The sequence below is a fragment of the Thamnophis sirtalis genome, unplaced genomic scaffold (assembly GCF_051295495.1).
Source record: "Thamnophis sirtalis isolate CommonGarterSnake01/CBP01778 unplaced genomic scaffold, rThaSir2_p1.2 scaffold_4, whole genome shotgun sequence".
Lineage (NCBI taxonomy): Eukaryota > Metazoa > Chordata > Lepidosauria > Squamata > Natricidae > Thamnophis > Thamnophis sirtalis.
Window position 1 is genome coordinate 116,141,321 of NW_028261384.1, and position 22,420 is coordinate 116,163,740.

General features: G+C 43.9%; 1 protein-coding gene across 1 annotated transcript in view; it reads right to left on the reverse strand.

Annotated features, from left to right (window-relative positions):
- Window positions 1-21,379, reverse strand: part of FLT3LG (fms related receptor tyrosine kinase 3 ligand) — a 28,908-nt gene extending 7,529 nt beyond the window's left edge. The window contains exons 1-4 of the mRNA XM_087713836.1: window positions 21,343-21,379; window positions 11,966-12,053; window positions 7,699-7,809; window positions 5,723-5,776 (exon numbers count right to left, since the gene is read on the reverse strand). Of these exons, the coding sequence (XP_087569962.1) occupies window positions 5,723-5,776; window positions 7,699-7,809; window positions 11,966-12,001 (201 nt within the window). The 5' untranslated portion in view covers window positions 12,002-12,053; window positions 21,343-21,379. The remainder of the gene's footprint in view (window positions 1-5,722; window positions 5,777-7,698; window positions 7,810-11,965; window positions 12,054-21,342) is intronic.
- Between the last annotated feature and the right edge of the window lie 1,041 nt (window positions 21,380-22,420).

A 22,420-nucleotide genomic window follows, 5' to 3' on the forward strand; every position in this document is an offset into this window, starting at 1 on the left:
AACTTTTCAGTTATTTGAGACAAGACTTTTTCAGATGTGGCTGGACAGGCCAAAGATTAAACCAGGAACATTCAATGGATATGCAAAGATGTTAAGGATATTGCAGACTTCATTTCCCATTACCCCATCATGGACATATGAAAGGAATTTTGGTAGCCCAAAGAAATTGCAAGAATGGATTTTCTTTGCCAGTAGCGTATCAGATGCCTAAAACAGGCATATTAATTTACAAAAAAAACCCCACCTCCAAAGCATTTCCAAATTGAACCCCACCAACTTTTTTTAAAATATAAAGTGTTTTTTTATTTTTTGTTCTCTATATACAATTATAGGTATACATTCACATAGTTATTATTCTTTTTTTACATTCATGGTTCTTATACATTTTTCATTCCATTTATAGAATTATAATATTCCATTTGGGTTGCTTCGTTTATCATCCCTCGCCTGTTTTGACACCACCTTCTTCTCCCTTTCTTTTCTCCCTCCCCCCTTCTCTATTTCCTTTCTTCCTCCTTTCCCTTCCTTCTTTCCTTACCTCTCCCCTCCTCCTCTTCCTCTTCCTACCCTCTCTCCTTCTCTCTTTCTCTCCTTCTCCCTTCCATCTTCCTCTCCTCTCTATCTTCCTTCCCTCCTCTTCCTCTCATCTCCTCTCTTCCTTTCTCTCCCTCCCTCCCTTCTCTACTTTCTTCTTTCCTCCTCTCCTTTCCCTTCCTTCTTCTCTTGCCTCTCCCCTATCTCTCTCTACCCCTTCCCCTTCCTACCCTCTCTCCTTCTCCCTTTCATCTTCTCACCTCTCTCTTCCCTCCTTTTCCTCTCATCTCCTCTCCTCCTCTCCTCCTTTCTTTTTCTATTGTTGCAGGTGTCTCTTCCAGCTCTCTTAATTTATATTTTCTTGGGGTAGTATTTCCGCAAACCCAAAAATAGTTGAATATCATTTCTTGTTCCTTTTCCTTCTCTCTCTTTTTTTAAAAAAGTATATTTTTCTTTATTGGACAAAGACAGACAACACATAACGCATAGAACCTTCTTCAATCACATACAGCATGTCGTTTGGTTGCAAAGTTTTTGTGCATCATTTCCATAGTCCTCACTTTCAATTGTATATAAAATCACAAATTATCAATCTAGTATTTATGTATACATTATTATCATTGTACATCATTTATATGACTATAATTATTATTCCTTCATTTTGAACGAAATATTCTAGGTATTAGATTCATTTATAGTATAACAATTCATTACATCATCCTAAATCTATTCAATGATCATATACCTTTGTATTGTTATCTGTATTATTCTATTATTCTTATATTATAAAAATTATTTTAATGATACATATAGGTATGTTATGGGGGGCGGGAAATGCTTGGATATCTTACTTAACTGAATTTGTTTTAGAATATGTTATAAAGGTGTAATGTTATTGGAGATCTATTGAAACTGCAAATGAATGCCAGTAGGTGGTTGTGTCTTTAAATATAAATGATTCTAGATAAAAACATGTTTAAATAATGGTAATTAAAGAGTCCCAAGGGAGTGGGCGGCATACAAATGTTAATAAATCTAAATCTAAATCTAAAATGAGAATTGTGGTACAGGGATAGTAAAATACATAACTTTTCTTTCTTGACTTAAAATGTACAAGTCGATTTGAATGAAGTATATGTAAGGATTGTGGAAGAAACGCACGGAATATATCTGTAACCAATCGATATGCTTTCTACAAGATGTCACGAAAGATGATTTTGTTTAACTGAAACAATAAAAAAAAAATTCAAAAAAAATCTCCAGTTTTTCATTTCCATGTTTTTTTAGCTAACCACTGGTAGAATAAATCCCATACCTTATAAACCCCACCAACTTTGAACTTCTCTCTTCCTACAAAATATTGGCTAGACACAAGTATAGGAGGTTAGCACCCACTCCCTTCCTAGAGGAATGAAATGTTTTAGGAAATATGAAAAAAGCAGAATATTATGTTTCCCTGGATGAGAAAAAAGAAACATGTTTTAAAGACAAAGCTGCTTTCTGCAGCTCCCAAACCGACCCCCCCCCACTCCAGCTCCAGGGTGATGGGATTAAGGCATGGCCTCTCAAGACATGATAGGATTAGCACTCTACCCATCTCGCAACAGAACTCAATATATGGCACCTGGGCAGATTGCATCACCCAGCAAGGCTCAGCCAAGCCTGGGACACAGACAGCCCACATTGTTAGCTAAGACCTCCGCCCCTCTGGGAGTCTGACAGCTAATGGGATACATTTCTTGTACAGGAACAGGAAACTCTTAAGGCGGGGCCCAAGAGAGTGTATAAGTATATTCCTCTCTCCACTCCATGTGCCTTTTCCCCCAGGACCTCAAACCATGTGGTCCTGTCCATCATTACAAACCATCTTTCCAAACAATCTCCATGTTTCCAGTGTCTTTCTTCCCACCTGGAACTGAACCCAGATGGACATTCCTTCCAACACAAGAGTCTCATTTCAACAGCAGGCTATATTCTCAGTTGCATGGTAGGAAATTTGTTGGGAGGTTGACATGTCATCTTTAGCTAATGTGCCATGAAAGAGGTGTGGCTATTTTCATGAATAGTAGAACGATCAATACACAATAGTAGAATGATCAACAATGAATGTACAGTATATGTACAATGTTGTTGATTTCATCAAAAGGTGAAAGCATTCATGTAAAGCAGGAATGGAGAAGTACGGCCCTTTTATGATCTGTGAACTTCAACTCCCAGAATTCCTGAGCCAGCCAGGCAGCCTTAGGAATTCTGGGACTTGAAGTTCACAGATCGTTAAAGGGCCGTAGTTCTCCACCCCTGTGGTAAAAGTTGCCGTAAAGACTGTTAGATCGGGTAATGGAAAGGCACAATCAGGCTAAAGGCAACAACAGCTCTTTATTGTAACAGAACAAGTATGTACAATCCAGCGAAGGTTCAGTCTGACAGCAGCCCTTTTATAGGGAGCTGTCAGACCCTTCAACCAATGAGATTGAACCTCTGTTCCTGCCGGAACAGAGGACATGGTGGAAACCATTATAATAGTTGCTATAACACCCCTCCCCTCTTAGATGGAATCATCCTACTGGTAACATAGTCAGGCAGGTAGGCGGGCTTTTTGGTAGCTCTGCCAGACCTGTGCAGTTCAGTTGGCGGGTGTTCTTCAGACAGGTTGGACAGAGCGGTTTGCTTTGCAGCTTCGCTTGGTGGAAGCGCCTGGAACCTTTCACAGGCCGCGGCTGGAGCTTCGAGAGCCGGTTCGCTCAGAGCTCGCTGCAGGCCTGCAACACAAGTATCCCGGTGTCTTCAGGTTTGAGTTGATTTCATTTTCATTTCATTTCCCTTTATTTGTATGCTGCCCTTTTCCCTGGGGGGACTCAGGGCGGCTCACAGTTCAAAAAAAAAGGGGGGGGGGAAGGACAAACAATTTTCCGACATGAAGACAGTACCACATATTAAAAGAAAACACAACAGTCACACAATTCGGGTGGGGTTAGAATCTTAACCCCAGGCCAGCCGGGATAGCCAGATCTTTAAAGCAGCGCGGAAGGACTGGAGGGTGGTGAGGGTCCGAATCTCCACGGGGAGTTCGTTCCAGAGGGTCAGAGCAGCTACCGAGAAGGCCCTCCTCCGGGTAGTTGCCAGTTGAGTTGGCTGTGGAAGGAGTGACTTCATGCTCCTTTTGGGTAGGGCTTTGGCTAACTCGAGCAGGAGTTACCTCTGGCTGCCCAAGAGTGGAGTTGGAGAGGTGGCCACGGAGTTGGTCAATGTGCCTTCTCCAATTCCGACCGTCCTCGAGCTCTACGAGATAGAGTTGCTTAAAAATTGCTTCGGTACTCTTGTCTTTCAAGGCATTGATACCGGTCACTTCTAGGCCCAGGGCTTCGAACCAGTCAAGCCCCAGGAGGCTCTGCAGGTCACTGCTGACCACCGTCACTAGGAGCTGGCTGCTGTAGTTTTTGAATTGCACCAGGAAGGTGCCCTGGCCCACGATGGGGACTCTATTCCCCTGGTAATCGCGAAGGCCGATGTCAGGGGCGCGTAGATGCTGCTTTTTCAGGCTAGGGATAGCCCACTTGAGTGTAGACCATGGCATGATGGTTAGTGATGATCCCATGTCGATCTCTATTTCGCATGGAGAGCCCTTGATGAGGACTTTGATCTTCATCTTTTTTGGCCACCTTATGCGGACTTGGCCGATTGAGGTGTGTTAGTTAACTCTGGTGTAGCCCTCTGAGCTCCATGGTGGCAGCTGCCAACGCCCCTTGGTTGGGCCTCTGCTGGCTTCTAGGCTGCCAGGTCATCGTGGGGTGCTTGGCGATGTGCAAACCTTGGCGATGTGCCCCTTTTGCTCACAGCGCTGGCAGATAGTGTTGCAGAAATGGCAAGACGATCTGGCATGGTGTCCTCCGCAGCTTGCGCAAGGCGGGAAATGTGGTTCGAATTTGCGCTCTGGTTTGGCGTGGCTACTGCAGATGTGGCAGCTGTCATCTTTGTCTTCTGAGCTCTCGGCCTCTGCAGCCTCACAATGTACGTGTGTGCTCTTACGCATGCCTTGTGGAGTGCTTTGCCGCTGCAGGGTTTCTGTAGACTTAACGGCCAATTCGGATGCCCAGGCTTCATCCAAGGCAATTTGTAGAGTGAGGTTAGATTTGGCGAGTAACCTCCTCTGTAAATTAATGTCCCGCACACCGCATATGATGCGGTCTAGTATAAGTTCGTATAAGAGCCGAGGTGGTGCAGTGGTTAAATGCAGCACTGCAGGCTACTTCAGCTGACTGCAGCTCTGCAGTTCAGCTGTTCAAATCTCACCGGCTCAGGGTTGACGCAGCCTTCCATCTTTCCGAGGTGGGTAAAATGAGGACCCAGATTGTTGTTGGGGGCAATATGCTGACTCTGTAAACCGCTTAGAGAGGGCTGAAAGCCCTATGAAGCGGTATATAAGTCTAACTGCTATTGCTATAGGTCTTGGAACTCGCAATTCACTGCGGCCTTCCTTAGCTCCACAATGTACTCGTTGATTGATTCACCTTCCTTCTGATTACAAATATTAAATTCGTGCCGGCGGATATGCTTAGGCGACTTGTGAGCGTAGTGTGTCCTGAGCGTCTGTTGGAGCACTGACTAAGCGACCGATTGTAGTGGTGTTGGCTTAGATAGGTCTTTGCCTGTTTCGAATGCTTCCCGTCCACAGTAACCCAGGAACATGTTCTTCTTGCAGCCTTCAGAAAGGCCCATGAAGTCATTGGCTTTGAGGAAGCAGTCGAACCTCAGCATATACAATTCCCAGTGTTCAGTGACTGGGTCATACGAAGTCGGTGGGGCATGCAAGGCCGTTTTGTGTTCTGAGGGCGTTTTGAGTTTGCCGCTCAAAAATGGCTGCTCGAAGCTGCACTGAGCTTCGGGCTGGATTTACTTGCTGGATTGCTACGCTCTTTTTGGTTCGCCTAGTTGCCTTCCAATCCCACTCTTGTCACCAGTGTTAGCTCGGGTAAAGGAAAGGCACACTCAGGCTAAAGGCAACAACAGCTTTTATTGGTACAGAACAAGTATGTACGTACAATCCAGCGAAGGTTCAGTCTGACAGCAGCCCTTTTATAGGGACTTATCAGACCCTTCGACCAATGAGATTAAACCTCTGTTCCCACCGGAACAGAGGACCTTGGTGGAAACCATTATAACAATTGCTAGTATCTAACAAAGAGTGTACCTGTTTCAGATTTAACGGCATCAATACTTTGTAGTCCAGGAGCAAATATTCTTTCTGAGGAGAGAGAAAGAGAAAGACAAGATTGCAGATAATCTTTTACTTTCAACACTCCATTATGGTTGTGATGATCGTAAATCAGATCATCCATGTGAGAAACCCAATGTTATGACCTTTTGAGTGCTGGTGTTTAAACAACTGCCATGGTCATTAAGCAAATGTTGTGGTTGTTAAAGTGACTGTCACCATTCTAAGAAAATTGTTAAGTAAACCAGTAGGCTGATTTTGCCAAAAACCAGGAGTAAATGCTAGCTATTGGCAAAACCATCATAAAAACATGAGCATTCACATGAGAATAGAATGCTGCAAATAGCTGTAAATACAGATAGTCTTCGGCTTACGACCACAATAGGGCTCAAAATTTATGTTGCTAAGTGAGACGCTGTTTTGCTCCATTTTACAATCTTTCCTGCCAGAGTTGTTAAGTGAACCACAGCAGTTGTTAAATTAGTAGCATGGTTGTTGAGTGAATCTGGCTTCCTCATTGACTCTGCTTGTCAGAAGGTCGTAAAAGGTCACATGACTCCAGGACACTATTAAGGTCATAAATATGAGTCAGTTGCCAACAGTCAGAATTTTAATCCCATGGTCATAAATCACTTTTCTCAGTGAAGTTGTAACTTTGGACGGTCACTCACGTTGTAAGTCAAGCACCAGTTATTGAGTAACACGCGGTCATGTGATCACAGGAGTGAGGCCCAACTGTTTGGAACTAAGTCATAAGTACCCTCAAGGAAGTCTGCTTTAAGTTTAACCAGTCGCTAAGCAATCAGTCATAAGGACTACTTATAAAGTGCCATTAAATTAGATGTTCCTTGTATTTCAGTTCCATGGGTAGGCTGAAGAGTGGAAATAAAGCACCCTTAATTCCTAGATCACAAGTAATTGCCTTCCTGGCTGGGAATGATGGAATGCGTAGTCCAACAGGATTTGGAGAGTGCCATGTCAGGGTACAATGATGTAGCTCAATTTTGTGTGGTGCCATAACAAATGCTTTAAATTTAAGTCTGCCTTAACAAACGTTCATCCTAAACTTTTAACAACTTTTGGAATTTACAACTGCTTTTCTCTTTTACACATTTCAGTTTTCTTTGTCACTTTCTGATTTGCCCCTTATCTTTCTACTTTGGGGGCTCAAAAGGGAAGGAAGAGTTGCAGTTGTTTTGCAGAGGCCCAAGATGAGAACATGATTATAAAGGTAAAAATGTACTGTAAATGTTTTCCTGTCTGACTCTAGGGGGTGCTGCTCATCTCCGTTTCCTAGCTGAGGGAGCCAGCTTTGTCCCAAGACATTTCCCTGGACGTGTGACCAGAACGGTGATTATATTTTAATTATTCAGGGTTTTAGTTCTTTCCCATAAAAACTCCTCACAAAACAAGACACAGTGCATCATTTCTACAAACATGTTTTTTTTGATTGACTGTATTATTTTTTATCACTATCACCAGCATTTGCATTGATAGAAGTAAAAACAAGAATAAAAAGATGTGCAGAGTAAAGGAGATGACTTCGATAGGGATAAATAAGAACCACTATCTATTCTAGGCAAAACAGTTTGAAATATTTTTAAGGTCTGAGAAACAAGGTAATATCCAGAAGCGACTCAGGAAGGCACCTCCCTGATTCTCAGGGGTATTGGATGTTTGGGGGAAATGCAACACAATTAGGCTTGCCTGATTTTGTAATTATTTTGTATATTTTGATCATTGTTTTACATACTTATTTTAATTCATTGTTCTACACCACTGAGAATCTTTTTTTTTTTCCTGAACTGGGCAGCCGTATAAGTTTGTTAAACAAATAAATTATAGCCAGTGTCAATAAAGATAGATTTAATCTTCAATGGGGGTGATTTCCTGCTCTGTTCTACCAAATAGGGCTGGCAGCCTGATGAACTATGCAACATGTTCATACTCACCAGTGGTTTTATATCCTGGGAAAAGTTATAAGTAGAGATGGGTGAATAAGTAAAATTGCAGCCTTTGAGTGGCCCAAATGGGGAGAAAAACAGCAGTAGGAGCAGCAAGACCTAGGAGACAATTGGAACATTCCTTTTTATCTATATCTATATATCTCTACATCACTTTTACTGAATATTTTAATTACAGTAATTTAAAAAAAAACCTATTCCTTAGTGGAGTCCTTCATGCTCCCTCAGCTTGGTTGGTTCCTTGCAGATGTTTTATTATCCAAATGGATGGAAACTAATCAAAGAGAGATCCAATCTAGAATTAAGGAGAAATTTCCTGACAGTCAGGACAATTAATCAGTGGAACAACTTGCCTCCAGAAGTTGTGACTGCTCAAACACTGGAAGTTTTTAAGAAGATATTGGAAAACCATTGTCTGAAATGATATAGGGTTGAGTGGGGGGGGGGGGCGCGGTTGCATTAGAAGACCTCCAAGGTCCCTTCCAACTCTGTTATTCTATTCTATTCCAAATAAATAACATCTTCATGCTCAGAGAGCATCAAGGACTCTACCCTTCAACTCCAAGCTATGTATATTCTCTTCTATTGAAACATTCCTGACTTTAATCCTCTTATCTCATCCATAGGCTTCTGAAGTCCTTCCTGAATGCCATCCTTGTTTTGTAGATCAAGATAATCTCTTCTGCAAATATTTAAGAGTGTTGTTCATTCAGAGAACCATTCCAAACAAATATTCTTCTTTCATGCTTTTATTTATACAAAAATAAGTTAGACAATACCTAGTAGTTTTGAAATACTCTACTCTAATGGCATGATGGATCAACAATTACTAATTTGGGGACAGAAGTCTAGTCCAAATATTTCTTAAGGATGCCACTTTGGGGAACAATTCCATTCCTGCCAACAAAGCACTTAAAATGTGTGACCTAATATAACTCCTCATAACAATTTTTGTGGGATCAATGTTCCTGTGTCAATCGAAATCTCTTTTTACACGTCAGGAGTGCACTATTAACACTGTGTTTTTTCACAGTCATTTGAGTCTACAATCCAAATTGTTTTAACCTTGGGAATATTTATGGAAAGGTTCTGGGTTCAATTAATACTCAGGCACGGAAGCTACTAGCTTAGCCTTAGAATTAAAGTTAGCTGATTCTAGGTCTTAGAATTAAAATTAGCTAATTCGAAGTCTAGCCTATTCAGAGAAGATCAACAAAGATGATTAGGGGACTCGAGGATAAAACATATAAAGAATGGTTGCAGGAAACGGGTATGTCTAATCTTATGAAAAGAAGGACTAGGGGTGACATGATAATAGTGTTTCGATATCTCAGTGGTTGCCACAAAGAAGAGGGAGTCAAACTATTCTCCAAAGCACCCGAGGGTAGAATAAGAAGTGGAAACTAATCAAGGAGAGAAGCAACTTAGAACTGAGGAGAAATTTCCTGACAGAACAATTAATCAGTGAAACAGTTGCTTCCAGAATTTGTGAATGCTCCAACACTGGAAGTTTTAAAGAAGATGTTGGACAACCATTTGTCTGAAGTGGTGTAGGGTTTCCTGCCTAAGCAGAAGACCTCCAAGGTTCCTTCCAAATATGTTATTCTCTTCTCTTCTCTTCTCTTCTCTTCTCTTCTATTCTACTCTACTCTACTCTACTCTACTCTACTCTACTCTACTCTACTCTACTCTACTCTACTCTACTCTACTCTACTCTACTCTATCTTGCAGAGTTTCCATATGGATAAAATGATGGTAATGGTTGTTATATCACCATATAATATTTCAGAAAAATGAGTTTCATGCTTTATTTTATATTTTTTGTTGTCACTTCCTCCCTACTAAAAGGAGATCTAAAGTTTAATAATACACTACTGGGTTCAGAAATTGTGCCGTTCAACAATGTTTTTCAGTCTTAGTCCATTTTAGTCAGTTGATTAATCATGTCAGCTTTATTAATTCTATGCTAAATCATGATTATAGAATACTTTTGGCTGGATTCTCACATATTAATATACAAACCTTATGATTAAATTTAACATGTAAATACAGCAAATACCCATGAAATTACAGATTATGCTAAGTGATAATGTGGTTTCCTTGGCTTGGACTTTGCATAGTGGTTTCCTTAACAATATAAGTGAACTATGTCTTAGCATGATGCAGGAACCAAATCAAGAGAAGCTACTTAAAACAAACCTTCTTAAACCTCTGAAAAAAATCTGAAAAAAAGATGTTCTTTGAGGGTTAAACTAGATGAGTTTAACCCTCAATTAGTTTAAATTAGATTATTTATTTATTCAGTGGCTTTATTAGATTACTTTATTTTATATTAGAATGCCCTGTTCACAGAAGAATGAAGAATGCGTGGGAGGTGGATTAGTTGGTTAATATTAACTTGACTCTATAATTAATCCAGTTTTTTGTTCTGCTGAAGTCTGCAAGCAAATCAAACCATTGCCTGTCTCAGCAGAAACTACCTAGATGGGCTCCGTTGGATAAAAATCTTCTTTATGACTAGGAAGTAACACTCTAAACCAGTGTTTCTCAACCTTGGCAACTTGAAGATGTCTGAACTTCAACTCCCAGAATTCTCCAGCCAGCACTGCTCTAAACAGTTGTCCAAATGTGGTAGAACTCTTTCTTATACCCATATTTTTTTCATGGTTTATTAGGCGCTTGCTTAGCCCAGTACTTTTCAATCTTTGCACTATGTGACTTTCACTTGTTGACAGAACCAAATTTCTGTCCTGAGAATCTCTTGTTCTTAGTTTAACTTGCAGAAGTAAAATATAAAATTAAAAAATACAGAAAAAAAGTGTTAACAGCAACAATGATGAAACGTCTGAGAAAATAAACACTTTTAGGGGCATCTGTGTCCAAGATGCTTTTAAAAAAGGAAAGCCAGATGTAATTCTTGCAAAAGATAGAATATGAGAATCAAGCATGAGAATTCTATAGCCTCGAAATGATACAGAAGAATCAAGAGTATCTGTAGGGCAAGAGTGTCAAACTCAGTTTCATTGAGGGCTGCATCAGAGTTGTGTTTGACCTTGGTGGCCAGAGCAGGTGTGGCCAGCTCAATGTCACTCTTGTCAGGGGTACCTCTGCTGGCTTGAGGGGTTTGCCAGAGAAAATGGGCTCCCAAGCTCCATTTTCATCTGCGACTGCCTGCTGCAACCCTTTGCCACTGGCAGAGGCACTGTGGACCTGTCCTTCAAGCTTTCCAGGGTGGCCCCATGGGCCACATCTAAGCACCCCACGGGCCAGATCTGGCTCCCGGGCCTTGAGTTTGATACCCCTGCTGTAGGGTGAGATGAGATTAAAAAATCAAGATGGCGGCGTTAATATGATTGAGAACCAAACAGTTTTAGGCGCCTCTAAGATGTTAACCTCCAGACAAAGATTTCTTTGTTTCTTAAGATTAAACATTCCCGATTCTTTTCATCACTCCTCATACAATTTAGCTTCCAGCGTTCTGACAATCATAACTTCCCTCTTCTTTCTGAATCTTTTTTAAAGTGCAAGAATAGTTTGCAATACAGAAGTTTTTTGGAAGCTGGGACTCTGCAAATGTGTCAGGAATACAGCTCCCCAAGTTTCAGAAAATGAATATATAATCAAAATCTGAATTTTTTCTTTTAGGGCTAATGGATAAAGAACTTGGAGGGAAAAATTGGAACTTTGCTATTATATGTGCTGATTATAGCAAAAATCTTATATGCACAAAAATGGAAAGGTATGTCAATTCCATGGATTGAAAAAAATGATGGAATTGGTAGAGATGGCAAAATTAATTGTCTTAATTAAGGATAAGAACGTATGTAATTTTTTTTCCATTTGGAAACCGTCCTGGACTTCCTGCTCAAAAGAGGGTAAAAAATAGAATTCTAACTTTGCATTTTTATAATTGAATATGTTTTTTGTTATAGAAATGGCTAATTTAATCCTATATTAACAATTGAGATTATAATTTTTAATATAGAATTTGCTGCACCAAAAAAGTTGGAAGACTGCTTTTTTTCTTTCTTCCCCACCTTTTTTTCATTGTCCCTTTACTGATTTTCCCCACTGCCTATTTTCATTTGTATTTTATATTAAGAAAATATTAATATAAAAATATTTTTTAAAAAAGAATACAACTCCCTGAATTCCACTGGCTGCGCTGTCCAGAAATTCTGAGACCTGAGGTTTACCACTTTTGAAGGGCAAGCAACAGCAGACAGCTGTCATCAACTTATCTCATTTGACTTACCACAGAAGAATCTGGAGTTCCATGATACCAAATCATCTCCACGTAATTTGGTGGGTGGCCAGCATGCTGAAAAAGGGGGGAAGGGGTACTGGAATAAAAGAAAGGATTTTGAGAAGATTAAGCAGCAAAAGACACCATACAGTTAAATATATTCAGTACAAGTAGTCCTCAACTAACAACAGTTCATTTAGTGATGGTTTGAAATTACAACAGTACTGAAAAAAAGTGACTCATGACTATTTTTCACACTTACAACCATTATAGCATCCTCATGGTCATATCATCAAAATTCATATTCTGGGCAAATGATTCATATTTATGATGATTGCAGTGTCCCAGGGGTCATGTATTATTTATTTATTTGTTTGTTTGTTTGTTTGTTTGTTTATTTATTTATTTATTTATTTGTCTTGTATGCCGCCCACTCCCAGAGGACTCCAGGCGGCTCACAAAAGACAAGGGAAAGGGGGGAACAAGACAAAGACAACATATTAAAAACAAAACCAACATTCACAATTTCCGTGGAGGTAGATGCTTCTCAGCTCCCCCCAGCCTACTGGAACAGCCAGGACTTGGTGGCTTTTCGGAAGGCCGGGAGGGTAGTAAGGGTCTGGATCTCAACAGGGAGCTCGTTCCAGAGGGCTGGAGCTGCAACAGAGAAGGCTCTCCCCCGGAGAGTCGCCAGCTGACATTGGCTGGCAGATGGAATCCGGAGGAGACCTAACCTGTGCGATCTAATTGGTCTGAGAGAGGTAATCAGCAGGAGGCGGTCTCTCAGGTACCCAGATCCGATGCCATGTAGGGCTTTATAGGTAGCGACCAGCACCTTGAAGCGGATTCAGAGACTAATAGGTAGCCAGTGCAGCTCGCGGAGGATAGGTGTAATGTGGGTGTACCTTGGTGCACCCACAATCACTCGCGCGGCTGCATTCTGGACTAATTGGAGTCTTCGAACACTCTTCAAGGGCAGCCCCATGTAGAGCGCATTACAATAATCCAGTCTTGAGGTCACAAGGGTGTGAGTGACTGTCTGAAGGGCCTCCCGATCCAGGTAGGGTCGCAATTGGTGCACCAGGCGGACCACGGCAAAGGTCCCCCTGGTCACAGCCGACAGATGGTGTTCTAGAGTCAGCTGTGGGTCCAGGAGGACTCCCAAATTGCGAACCCTCTCAGAGGGGCATATAATTTCGCCCCCCAGCCTGAGAGATGGAACAGTTGGACAATCTTTGGGAGGGAACATCAGAAGCCACTCAGTCTTGTCTGGATTGAATGCCAACTTGTTTGCTCCCATCCAGACTCTAACAGCCTCCAGGCACTGGAACATCACTTCTACTGCTTTGCTGAGTTGGCACGGGGCAGACAGATACAGCTGCGTATCGTCTGCATATTGATGATACTTAATCCCGTGCCGGCGTATGATCTCACCCAGCGGCTTCATGTAGATGTTAAATAGGAGGGGGGACAGAACCGAACCCTGCGGCACCCACACTTGAGGGGCCTTGGGGTTGATCTCTGCCTTCCAACCAACACCGACTGCGACCTGCCCGAGAGGTAGGAGGAGAACCACCACAAAACGGTGCCTCCCACCCCCACCTCTTGCAACCGTCGCAGAAGGATACCATGGTCGATGGTATCGAAGGCCGCTGAGAGGTCAAGAAGCACAAAGATAGAGGGGTAACCCCTATCCCTGGCCCGCCAGAGATCATCGATCAGCGCGACCAAAGCAGTTTCCATGCTGTAACCAGGCCTGAAACCCGACTGAAAAGAGTCTAGATAATCAGCTTCATCCAAGGACCGTCGGAGTTGCGAGGCCACCACTTTCTCAACAACCTTCCCTACAAAGGGAAGGTTGGAGACTGGACGATAGTTGCTCAAAATGGCTGGGTCCAGAGATGATTTCTTCAGGAAGGGTCTCACCACTGCATCCTTTAGGAGGGGTGGGAAGATTCCCTCCTGGAGAGAGGTGTTCACAATCGCCTGGATCCAGCCGCGTGTCACCTCCCTGCTGGTCGAGACCAGCCAGGAGGGACACGGGTCCAGTATACAAGTGGAGGCACTCACCGCTCCCATGGCCTTGTCCACTTCATCAGGAGAAGCCCGTTGAAACTCAATCCATAAAGCATGCTCAAGACCCTCCCCCGGTACCTCGGCTGGTATCGTGCAATTGGAGTCCAGCTCTATCCAAATCCGAGCGACTTTATCCGTCAAATACTGAACAAATTCCTCAGCTCTACCCTGTAGAGGGTCACCCGCATCCCTCCCTTTCAGGAGGGAGCGGGTTATTCTAAACAAGGCGGCTGGGTGCGATTCGGCGGATGCAATAAGGGCGGCAAAATGCGAACATTTCGCCGCCCGTATTGCCATGAGATGGGCTCTAATAAAGGCTCTCATCAGTGCTTGGTCTGACTCAGATTTACTGGCCCTCCAGCGGCGCTCTTTTGGCGTTTCATCTCCCGGAGTTCCTTGGTGAACCAAGGAGCCCTCCTGGATCTGCCGCCTCGGAGAGGTCGCAAAGGTGCAATCCGGTTTAGAGCCCCCGCCGCCGCTGTATTCCAAGCAGCGACTAAGGACTCCACCGGATTGTGGACGATAGTGTCAGGTATTTCTCCAAGCGCCGTCTGAAACCCCATTGGGTCCATCAGGCGCCTGGGGCGGAACCACCTAATCGGTTCCTCCTCCCTACAGAGGGGGATTGGCCTCCGAAAGGCAAGTCTCAGCAGGAAGTGATCAGACCATGACAAGGGCAAAGTTTTAATGCCCTTCAACTCTAGATCCCATCTCCACTGCTCCGACAGAAATACAAAATCAAGTGTGTGACCCGCTGAATGAGTCGAACCTCGAATTACTTGGGTCAAGTCCATGGCTGTCATGGAAGCCATGAACTCCTGCGCCCCATCAGAGCGTTCACCAAGTGTAGGCAGATTGAAATCCCCCAGAACCATAAGCCTGGGGAACTCCACCGCCAACTCGGCTACTGACTCGAGGAGCGAGGGGAGGGCTGTTGCAATGCTGTTGGGAGGTAGGTATGTTAGCAACAGACCCACTTGACCACCAAGGTCCAGCTTCATCAACAGCAACTCACACCCGACAAACTCCGGAGCAGGGATCTTACGAGGAACTAAAGACCCTCGGACGATGACAGCCACTCCTCCACCCCTTCTCTGGGGTTGCGGCTGATGAAGCACCTGAAAACCTTCTGGGAACATTTCAGTGAGGGGGACTCCTCCCTCTGGGCCCAGCCAGGTCTCAGTAATACATGCCAGGTCTGCCTCCTCATCTAAAATTAGGTCCCGGACAAGGGGAGCTTTGTGAACCACAGACCTGGCATTTAGCAACAACAGCCTGAGACCAGGGCCCTGACAATTCTTGCCACCTGGCCCTGGAGTGGAACTAACAGGGCCGGAAGGAGGGATCTCTGTGATGTAGCGAACCCTCCTTCCCCAGTAATGGCCAGCCCTGAAGTTCCCATCATACCTGCCCCTCCCCATAGTGACCGTAATGCTCTGGCCCTCCCCCGCTACCGTAGACCCCGCAACCCCTCCCACAGCTCCTGCACCATCCAGCAGGCAATCCTTAACACTCATTCTAGGACGGGAAGTAAGTCTGGGCCCCTACCACTTCTGCAGTGGCACTCAGTGGAGGAGACACCAGGCAATACTCTCAACCCTCTCATACACATGCAGCCACTCACCCATGCAGTCCCCACAAAATAAGTTAAACACAGAAAATACAACAGTATGAATTTAAAACAAGTGGGTGCAAACATCAACCAAGCATACCATTCACACTACATTCCTAAAAAATTCACGGAGCACTGCGCTAGTGCAATGTAACACAATGGTGTGCAGATGGAGGGTGAGCTGCTCTGCTCTTCTCCCCTCCTCTGAGTCCTAGAAGAGCTTCCCAGGCCACAGGTCCAAAGTCAGTAGCATATAAAGTGGCTGTAAGCGGAGAGGGCATGGGATAAGGGTCCGGTATTGGTACACAGCAGCTTTCCAGTCCTAAGTCCTCCGGATCCAACAAGCAATTTATGGCCCCCGTGTCGGGGGGTAGTTCTTCTCCTTCCCCTGAGATTGAGCAGGGTCCAGAATCCCGGGGGGGGGGGAGAGTCTGTGGGGCCAACGTCTGGGACTGGCCCGAGCTGCTCCAGAAGACGGGATAAAGGGCGCCAATTCCTACAGAGCCAAGTCCTGACCCCTACGGCTGCCATCATCTACCACTCCTAGCCCTATTCCAACCTTATCCTATTACTAAACCTAATCCTAATCTAAAGCTAATCCTAATTCTAAGCCTAAACCAAAAACTAACACCAACCCAAACTAAGCTCACCCATTCTAACCCTACACCAGCCTAATCCTAATAACCCCAGCGTAGCCTAGCCCTAGCCCCCACACTAACTCTACCCCCAACCCTAGCCACGACCCCAACCCCGGTCTCCACTAGCCCTGCCCCAAGGCCGAGAGCACCCACAGATGGTACAGTCTCCAGTACTTATACCTAAATCTATATCTAATCTATGCCTAAACTATATCCTAAATCTATATCTAATCTATGCCTAAACTATATCCTAAATCTATATCTAATCTATGCCTAAACTATCTATAACTATAAACCTAAACCTAACTAAATCTACCTAATTAACTGGAGCTATGGCAGGCAGCAAACAGTCAGAGGGAGGGCAGATAGAATGACCAGAGCAGATGGTCCCAGCCGAGGTGAAGGAGAGTCAATGCTGGGTAGGGAGATGGTAAGGCTCGCCGATAATGGAGAGGGACAGGAGTGGTATCCGAAAGGCTGCGATGGAAAAAAAGGAAGGGAAGGCATCCGGGCCTCTCACCGACTCAGCAATGGACAATGTGATCCCCTTTTGCAATTTTCTGACAATGGGGAAACCAGATTCACTTAACAATCGGGTTACTAATTTAATAAGCACAATGATTTACTTAAAACTGAGGCAAGAAAGATTGCAAACTGTGGCAAAACTCATTTAACCAAAGTCTTTCTTAGCAACAGAAATTTTGGGCCTCTTTAGTTGAGGACTAACCTCTATGCAACTTCCTTTCCACAAGTTAGTTTCAAAAACTGTTGCATGGGCCAAATAAGAAACGTGTAATTTACTCTACCACCTACTGTAGAAGATCAGTTTACAGGTTAGGCTAACCAGCAATATTTTAATTAACAAGTAACTGAAGAGCATAAACCAAATCTGAACTGGAGTCTATCTGGACAGTTCCATATTCTTTTTCCTAGCAACAATACAAGTAGTTCTCGACTTATAACCATTTGTTTAGTGACTGTTCGAAGTTACAACAGCAGTGAAAAAAGTGTCATGAGCTTTTTTCACATTTATGACTGCTGCAGTGCCCAGTGATCAAAATCTGGGCACTTGGCAACTGGCATGTATTTATGACATGCGGCTTATATGATCACCATTTATAACCTTCCCTAGGCAGCTTCTGACAACCAAATCAAAGGGGGAAGCCAGATTCGCTTAATGATTCATGATTCATATAACAACCACATGATTCATATAACAACTACAGTCATACATTTAGCAACTATGGCAAAAAAAGTCATAAAAATGAGGTGCCTCACTTAGCAATGGAAATTATGGGCTCAATTGTGGCCATAAATTGAGGATTAAGGAGGTAATTTTTCCCTTTTCTAAAGTTTTCTCATACAAGTCCTAAGTAGACATTTTAAAGCATTTCATCCCTTCTTTCTCCTTCCCTTAGATAATGTCTTTTTAGTCATCATGACTCAACTGATTAATGGTCGGTTTTTTAAATAAATGCATAAAGTATCAAGCAGGTTTAATAGTTGAAATATATTCATTTATTTAAAATGATCATGTAATTGCCCATCTTTCAGGCAAGTCTGGGCGGCTCCCAATAGTATCATTTTACAAACTGCAAAACACAAACTCAGTTAAAATGTAAAACATTAAAAAGTAATAAAAACAAAAAATCTGGTGCCAATCCATGTAGATGTATCATTTCTAGTCTCCCAATGTTTTGCGGGAGGCGGGGGACTCAGAGGTAGTATTCTACCAGTTTGGACCGGTTCACCCGAACCAGTAGTGGAAATCGTGGGACGCCACGCCCACCTACCCCAGTTCTACCGCATCCCATTTGTGCTCTTTTTTTGCCAAAAGTGCATGTGCGCTTTCACATTTGTGAACTGGTAGGGATGGTGAGTGTATACCACCCCTGGGGTGGGGAGAATCAGGTTTTTAAGGATCTACAAAAAGTTGAAAGGGTGTGTGGCCTGGCGAATTTCAGAGGTTAAGATGCTCCATCCGGCAGAGGACTCTAGATGGAAAGATCATGCTCTTCAACAGGTTCATATATTCAGTGGCTCTGTTATACCTTTCCGTGTCTAACTGAGCACCATTTCAGAGATTCAACATGAAATTTTCTGTCCACAAAACCTGCAAGAAAGCTGGGGAACCAATTTAAAATTTTAAGAGCAAAAATGAATCCCCTCATTAAATAGCAGGAGCAGTTCCAAATTTTCCAAAATCTATCAAACTCAGGATATGTCCAAATGCCCTCTTCACCTTTTTCCCCCCAGGGGGGGATATTGGACACATTTATATTGGGCTGCATCCAACCATCATTTTTATTTTCTAAAAAAAGAGATAATATTAGGCAGGTGTTTTATTTTGAAGTAAGCCACCTTTTCCATTTTTACTGAACACTTTTTTTTTAAAAAAAAGGAGAAAAATAAGTTCATCAGGGAACTCAGATGGTTCCAAGAGAAACTCTGCAGGGACATTGGGGTTGAAAACGAATAAGAGAATAACTTTTTTTGATGATTCACAACATCTAGGACATTAAATCATCATAAAATTTGGGAATGTAACAGTATTTATGTTTTCTAAGCAAATAAAAGGCAAACTGAAACTATTTCATGTTCATAAGATTGCAAAAAGAATAGGACAGTGTTTCTCAACTCCCAACTCCAAGAATTGCCCACACTAAATCATTTCTTTAACCTAATGGTTTTTATTTTCTTTACTTTACAGGGCCAAGGTGGCGTAGTGGTTAAATGCAGCACTGCAGGCTGACTGCTAGATCAGCAGTTCAGCGGTTCAAATCTCACCGGCTCAGGGTTGACTCAGCCTTCCATCCTTCCGAGGTGGGTAAAATGAGGACCCGGATTGTTGTTGGGGGCAATATGCTGACTCTGTAAACCGCTTAGAGAGGGCTGAAAGCCCTATGAAGCGGTATATAAGTCTACTGTTACTTCCTTGGGCTCCAGGTATATGGAGCATCACATTCTATGGAGCTGGAAGATTCTGAAAAATGTATTTTTAAAAAATCATATCCTTCAAATTGTCTTCTGATAACATTATGGACATGTTCACTAGTTTTCTAAGCAGGAGTAATGGCTTCTAGAAGTAATTTGCCAATTGTCTTCTTCTTCTTGCTGCCATCTCTCCCCCCTCCCCCAATCACTGCCCCAGCTTCCAATCTACCCTGTAATCCTGGGATTTTGCTCCTTGTCTTTTCTAGGTCTGGTTCTGCTCATTTTTCAAGACCAACCAAAGTTTGTTGACTTAGCACCAGTAAATGGAGGATTATGTCTCCAACCGCCCCCCCCCCAAATTAAAAGGGATTGCTTTTAAATAGCAAGAAAGAAACTAAAATCCCCCCCTCCAAGCCCTTGCTAAACTAGCTTTGATCCCACACAAACCACCAAAGTAGTTTCCATGTCAAAATAATCTCAATTACAAAGAATGTTTCTGTTTATACACTGGCAGATTATACTGTTTACATGTTATTCAGTCTCAGAACATCCGTTCACACAGTTATCATTCATGATATCAACCGCATTAATCAAATACTTCTGCTGAGAGGTATATACCAAAAGTCATTTAATCACACTTTCGCTGGCAGAGAGGGGAAATTTTTTCTTTGCTGTTCCTTTTGGCTTAGCTGAGATAGCAGCGCAGTTTTGATGATTGTTTTTTGAAACTTTTATATAAATGGGGGGGGGGAATAAGGGACATTCTCTCCACTCTTTTCGCTTACACTGGGGCTTGGGGAGTTTAGCAAAACTGTGTTCTTCTTGCCTTGCAAAAATTTAGCCCAAAAAGGAGGTGGGGGAGGAACATCTTTCATCTTTCACTCATCCTTTCATTCATCCTTAGATAGTTTGCTGAGAGATATATATACACACACAAGTCATTTTCAGTGTGTTGTAACTTGGAATGATCACTAAATGAGCTATTGTAAGTTGAGGACTACCTGTACTGGGAAAAGTTCTGTTACATTATACAAATTTTTAAAAAAACCCAGCAAAGCACCGGAAAAGGGGGGGTGTCACGCCCCACTCCATTCCATAATTAGGAAAGAAGACTAAGAGACTCCATGAGTTGGAAATCCAAAGTGCTTTTACTAATTACAAATGGTAAGCGAGCAGTAGTGAAGCAAAATCTGAATAATATGGCGCGAAAGCAATTGATATATAGCAAAGCCCGTTCCCCCCCCTTAGGATCAAAGCTCCAGTCCAATCATAAGTCCTTCAATTGTCAGGTGTGAGATAACTTCAAAAAGACAAGCCAACGATGGAATGTGAAGGCCATTGATGCAGGCGGGAAACACGTACGCATGCGCAATCCCAACGACTGGTACATCCTAGAACATTCCTCCAGCAGTCCTCCAGCACATCAATTAAAACCCTCCCACATACACCCCCCCCTTCCCGTTTCATGGCAGCTGAAGCACCAGCAAAGCAGAAGTTGAGGACTACCTGTACTGGGAAAAGTTCTGTTACATTATACAAATTTTTAAAAAAACCCAGCAAAGCACCGGAAAAAGGGGGGGGGGGAATAGGGCTGCAGGAATTCACTTGACTGGAAAACGGAGCTGTCCATCGGAAACTCCTCTCCAATACCCATGGCCACATGAGGATGCTCTGTCCAGAACCCCTTAAAAATGATACCAGTCCAAGCACCATGGGAGCCCAGCAAGTTCACCAGGGAACGGATTCTCAGAAATCATGATTATCAGTCCCAGACCATCAGCCCCTCGTTCCCACGTTGAAGCCTATCCAGCAGGTGGTTCTCCTGAAGAAAACCCCAAATTCCTGAGCTGGGGTTGGGAGAGGATTAAACCAAGCGCAGAGAAGGTGCCCCGCGCGAACAAGCCCTCAACTCACCGAGCTTATAGGAAAAGAGTCCCCGAAGCCTCCCCGCCCGTTATCCTTGTTAGGACTCAGCCCTTGACATTCCCTGGAAGGCTCCCCGCTCCACCGCCCCAAAAATTAAAGTGGCGGCATCCCGTTTTTCCCCTCCTCGAGACACCTCACTCGAAGGAACGAGGCGGCAGGATTGAACCTTCTGGCCAGCAAGAAAGAACCTTTTGGCTTACCTGCAGAGATGCGACGCGGGCAGGTAGAGGAAGCGCGCCGCGTCCCAGGAGGGCAATAGTTGTTCTGGGGTCTGGGATGAGGGGGACGTCGTTCAGCGCCGACCCACTCTTCCTCGCCAGCGGAGGTGCTGCAGGAGAGTTGCCAGCTGTGCTGACACGTGCGTTATAAGGGGAACGAATATAACAAAAAGGCCCAGGAGTTCGCTTGCATTGGCAGCGAAAGCGAAAGTTGTTCCTAGTGGGAGGAGCTCGCAGCCCGGGGGCTGCTGATATCTTGCGCAGAAGGGGTGGGGGAGATGGGGGAACCCGATCTAGGAATGAGTTGTTAGCCTGACAAAATGCAACCCCTTCCTTCGTCCTCCTCCTCCTCCGTCACTAACAGCTGGTGGGCTCAGGAATCGGAGGGAAAAGCCAGTCCGATCTTGGCATTGCAAACTCACGCACATACTCACCGCTTCCCCCCCCCCAACCACACACACACACACACACAAAGCAGGAGGTTACAAATTATAGTTAGCCGAGCAATTTAGAGGCTTCCACTGATCATCTCGGTTCCGTTTTCCTTAGAGGACTTTGCAAGACGCTAGTCCTTCTCGAGTACTCTTGCGCTTCAGTCCTCAGGATCCCCTAGCCGCTTTTTTCCCCAGGCTGGAGCGGCCCTTTGATCTTTCTGGAAAGACCGCAGCTTTCGGCCCTGCCAAGCATTCAAGCAAGGAACCCGAGGGTCCCACTGCGTCTTTCTACCGATTGCCTTCGCCGGCTCTCCCCAGCACCGAAAAGGCTCTCGTGGTCCATCTGGTACTCAGTGACCCCGCGCTGAACCCGGGGGCAGTGTCGCAAGGATTCCGCCTGGCCGCGTCTTCGCTCGTATCTTGCACCGCAGGTCTCTCCGGGGCAGACTGGGGTTTGGAAGGGCATGCACGCAGTCAAGGAATCTGGGTGAAAGTTGGGGGCCAACGGTTTGGATAGAGCGAGCCTGTCAGGGAGAGAAGCAGTTACCCTGGTGAGAATATAGGGAGGTCTAATCCGCACATGCCCGGCTTCCAGTGAGTGGAGATCAATCCCTATTAAATCCACA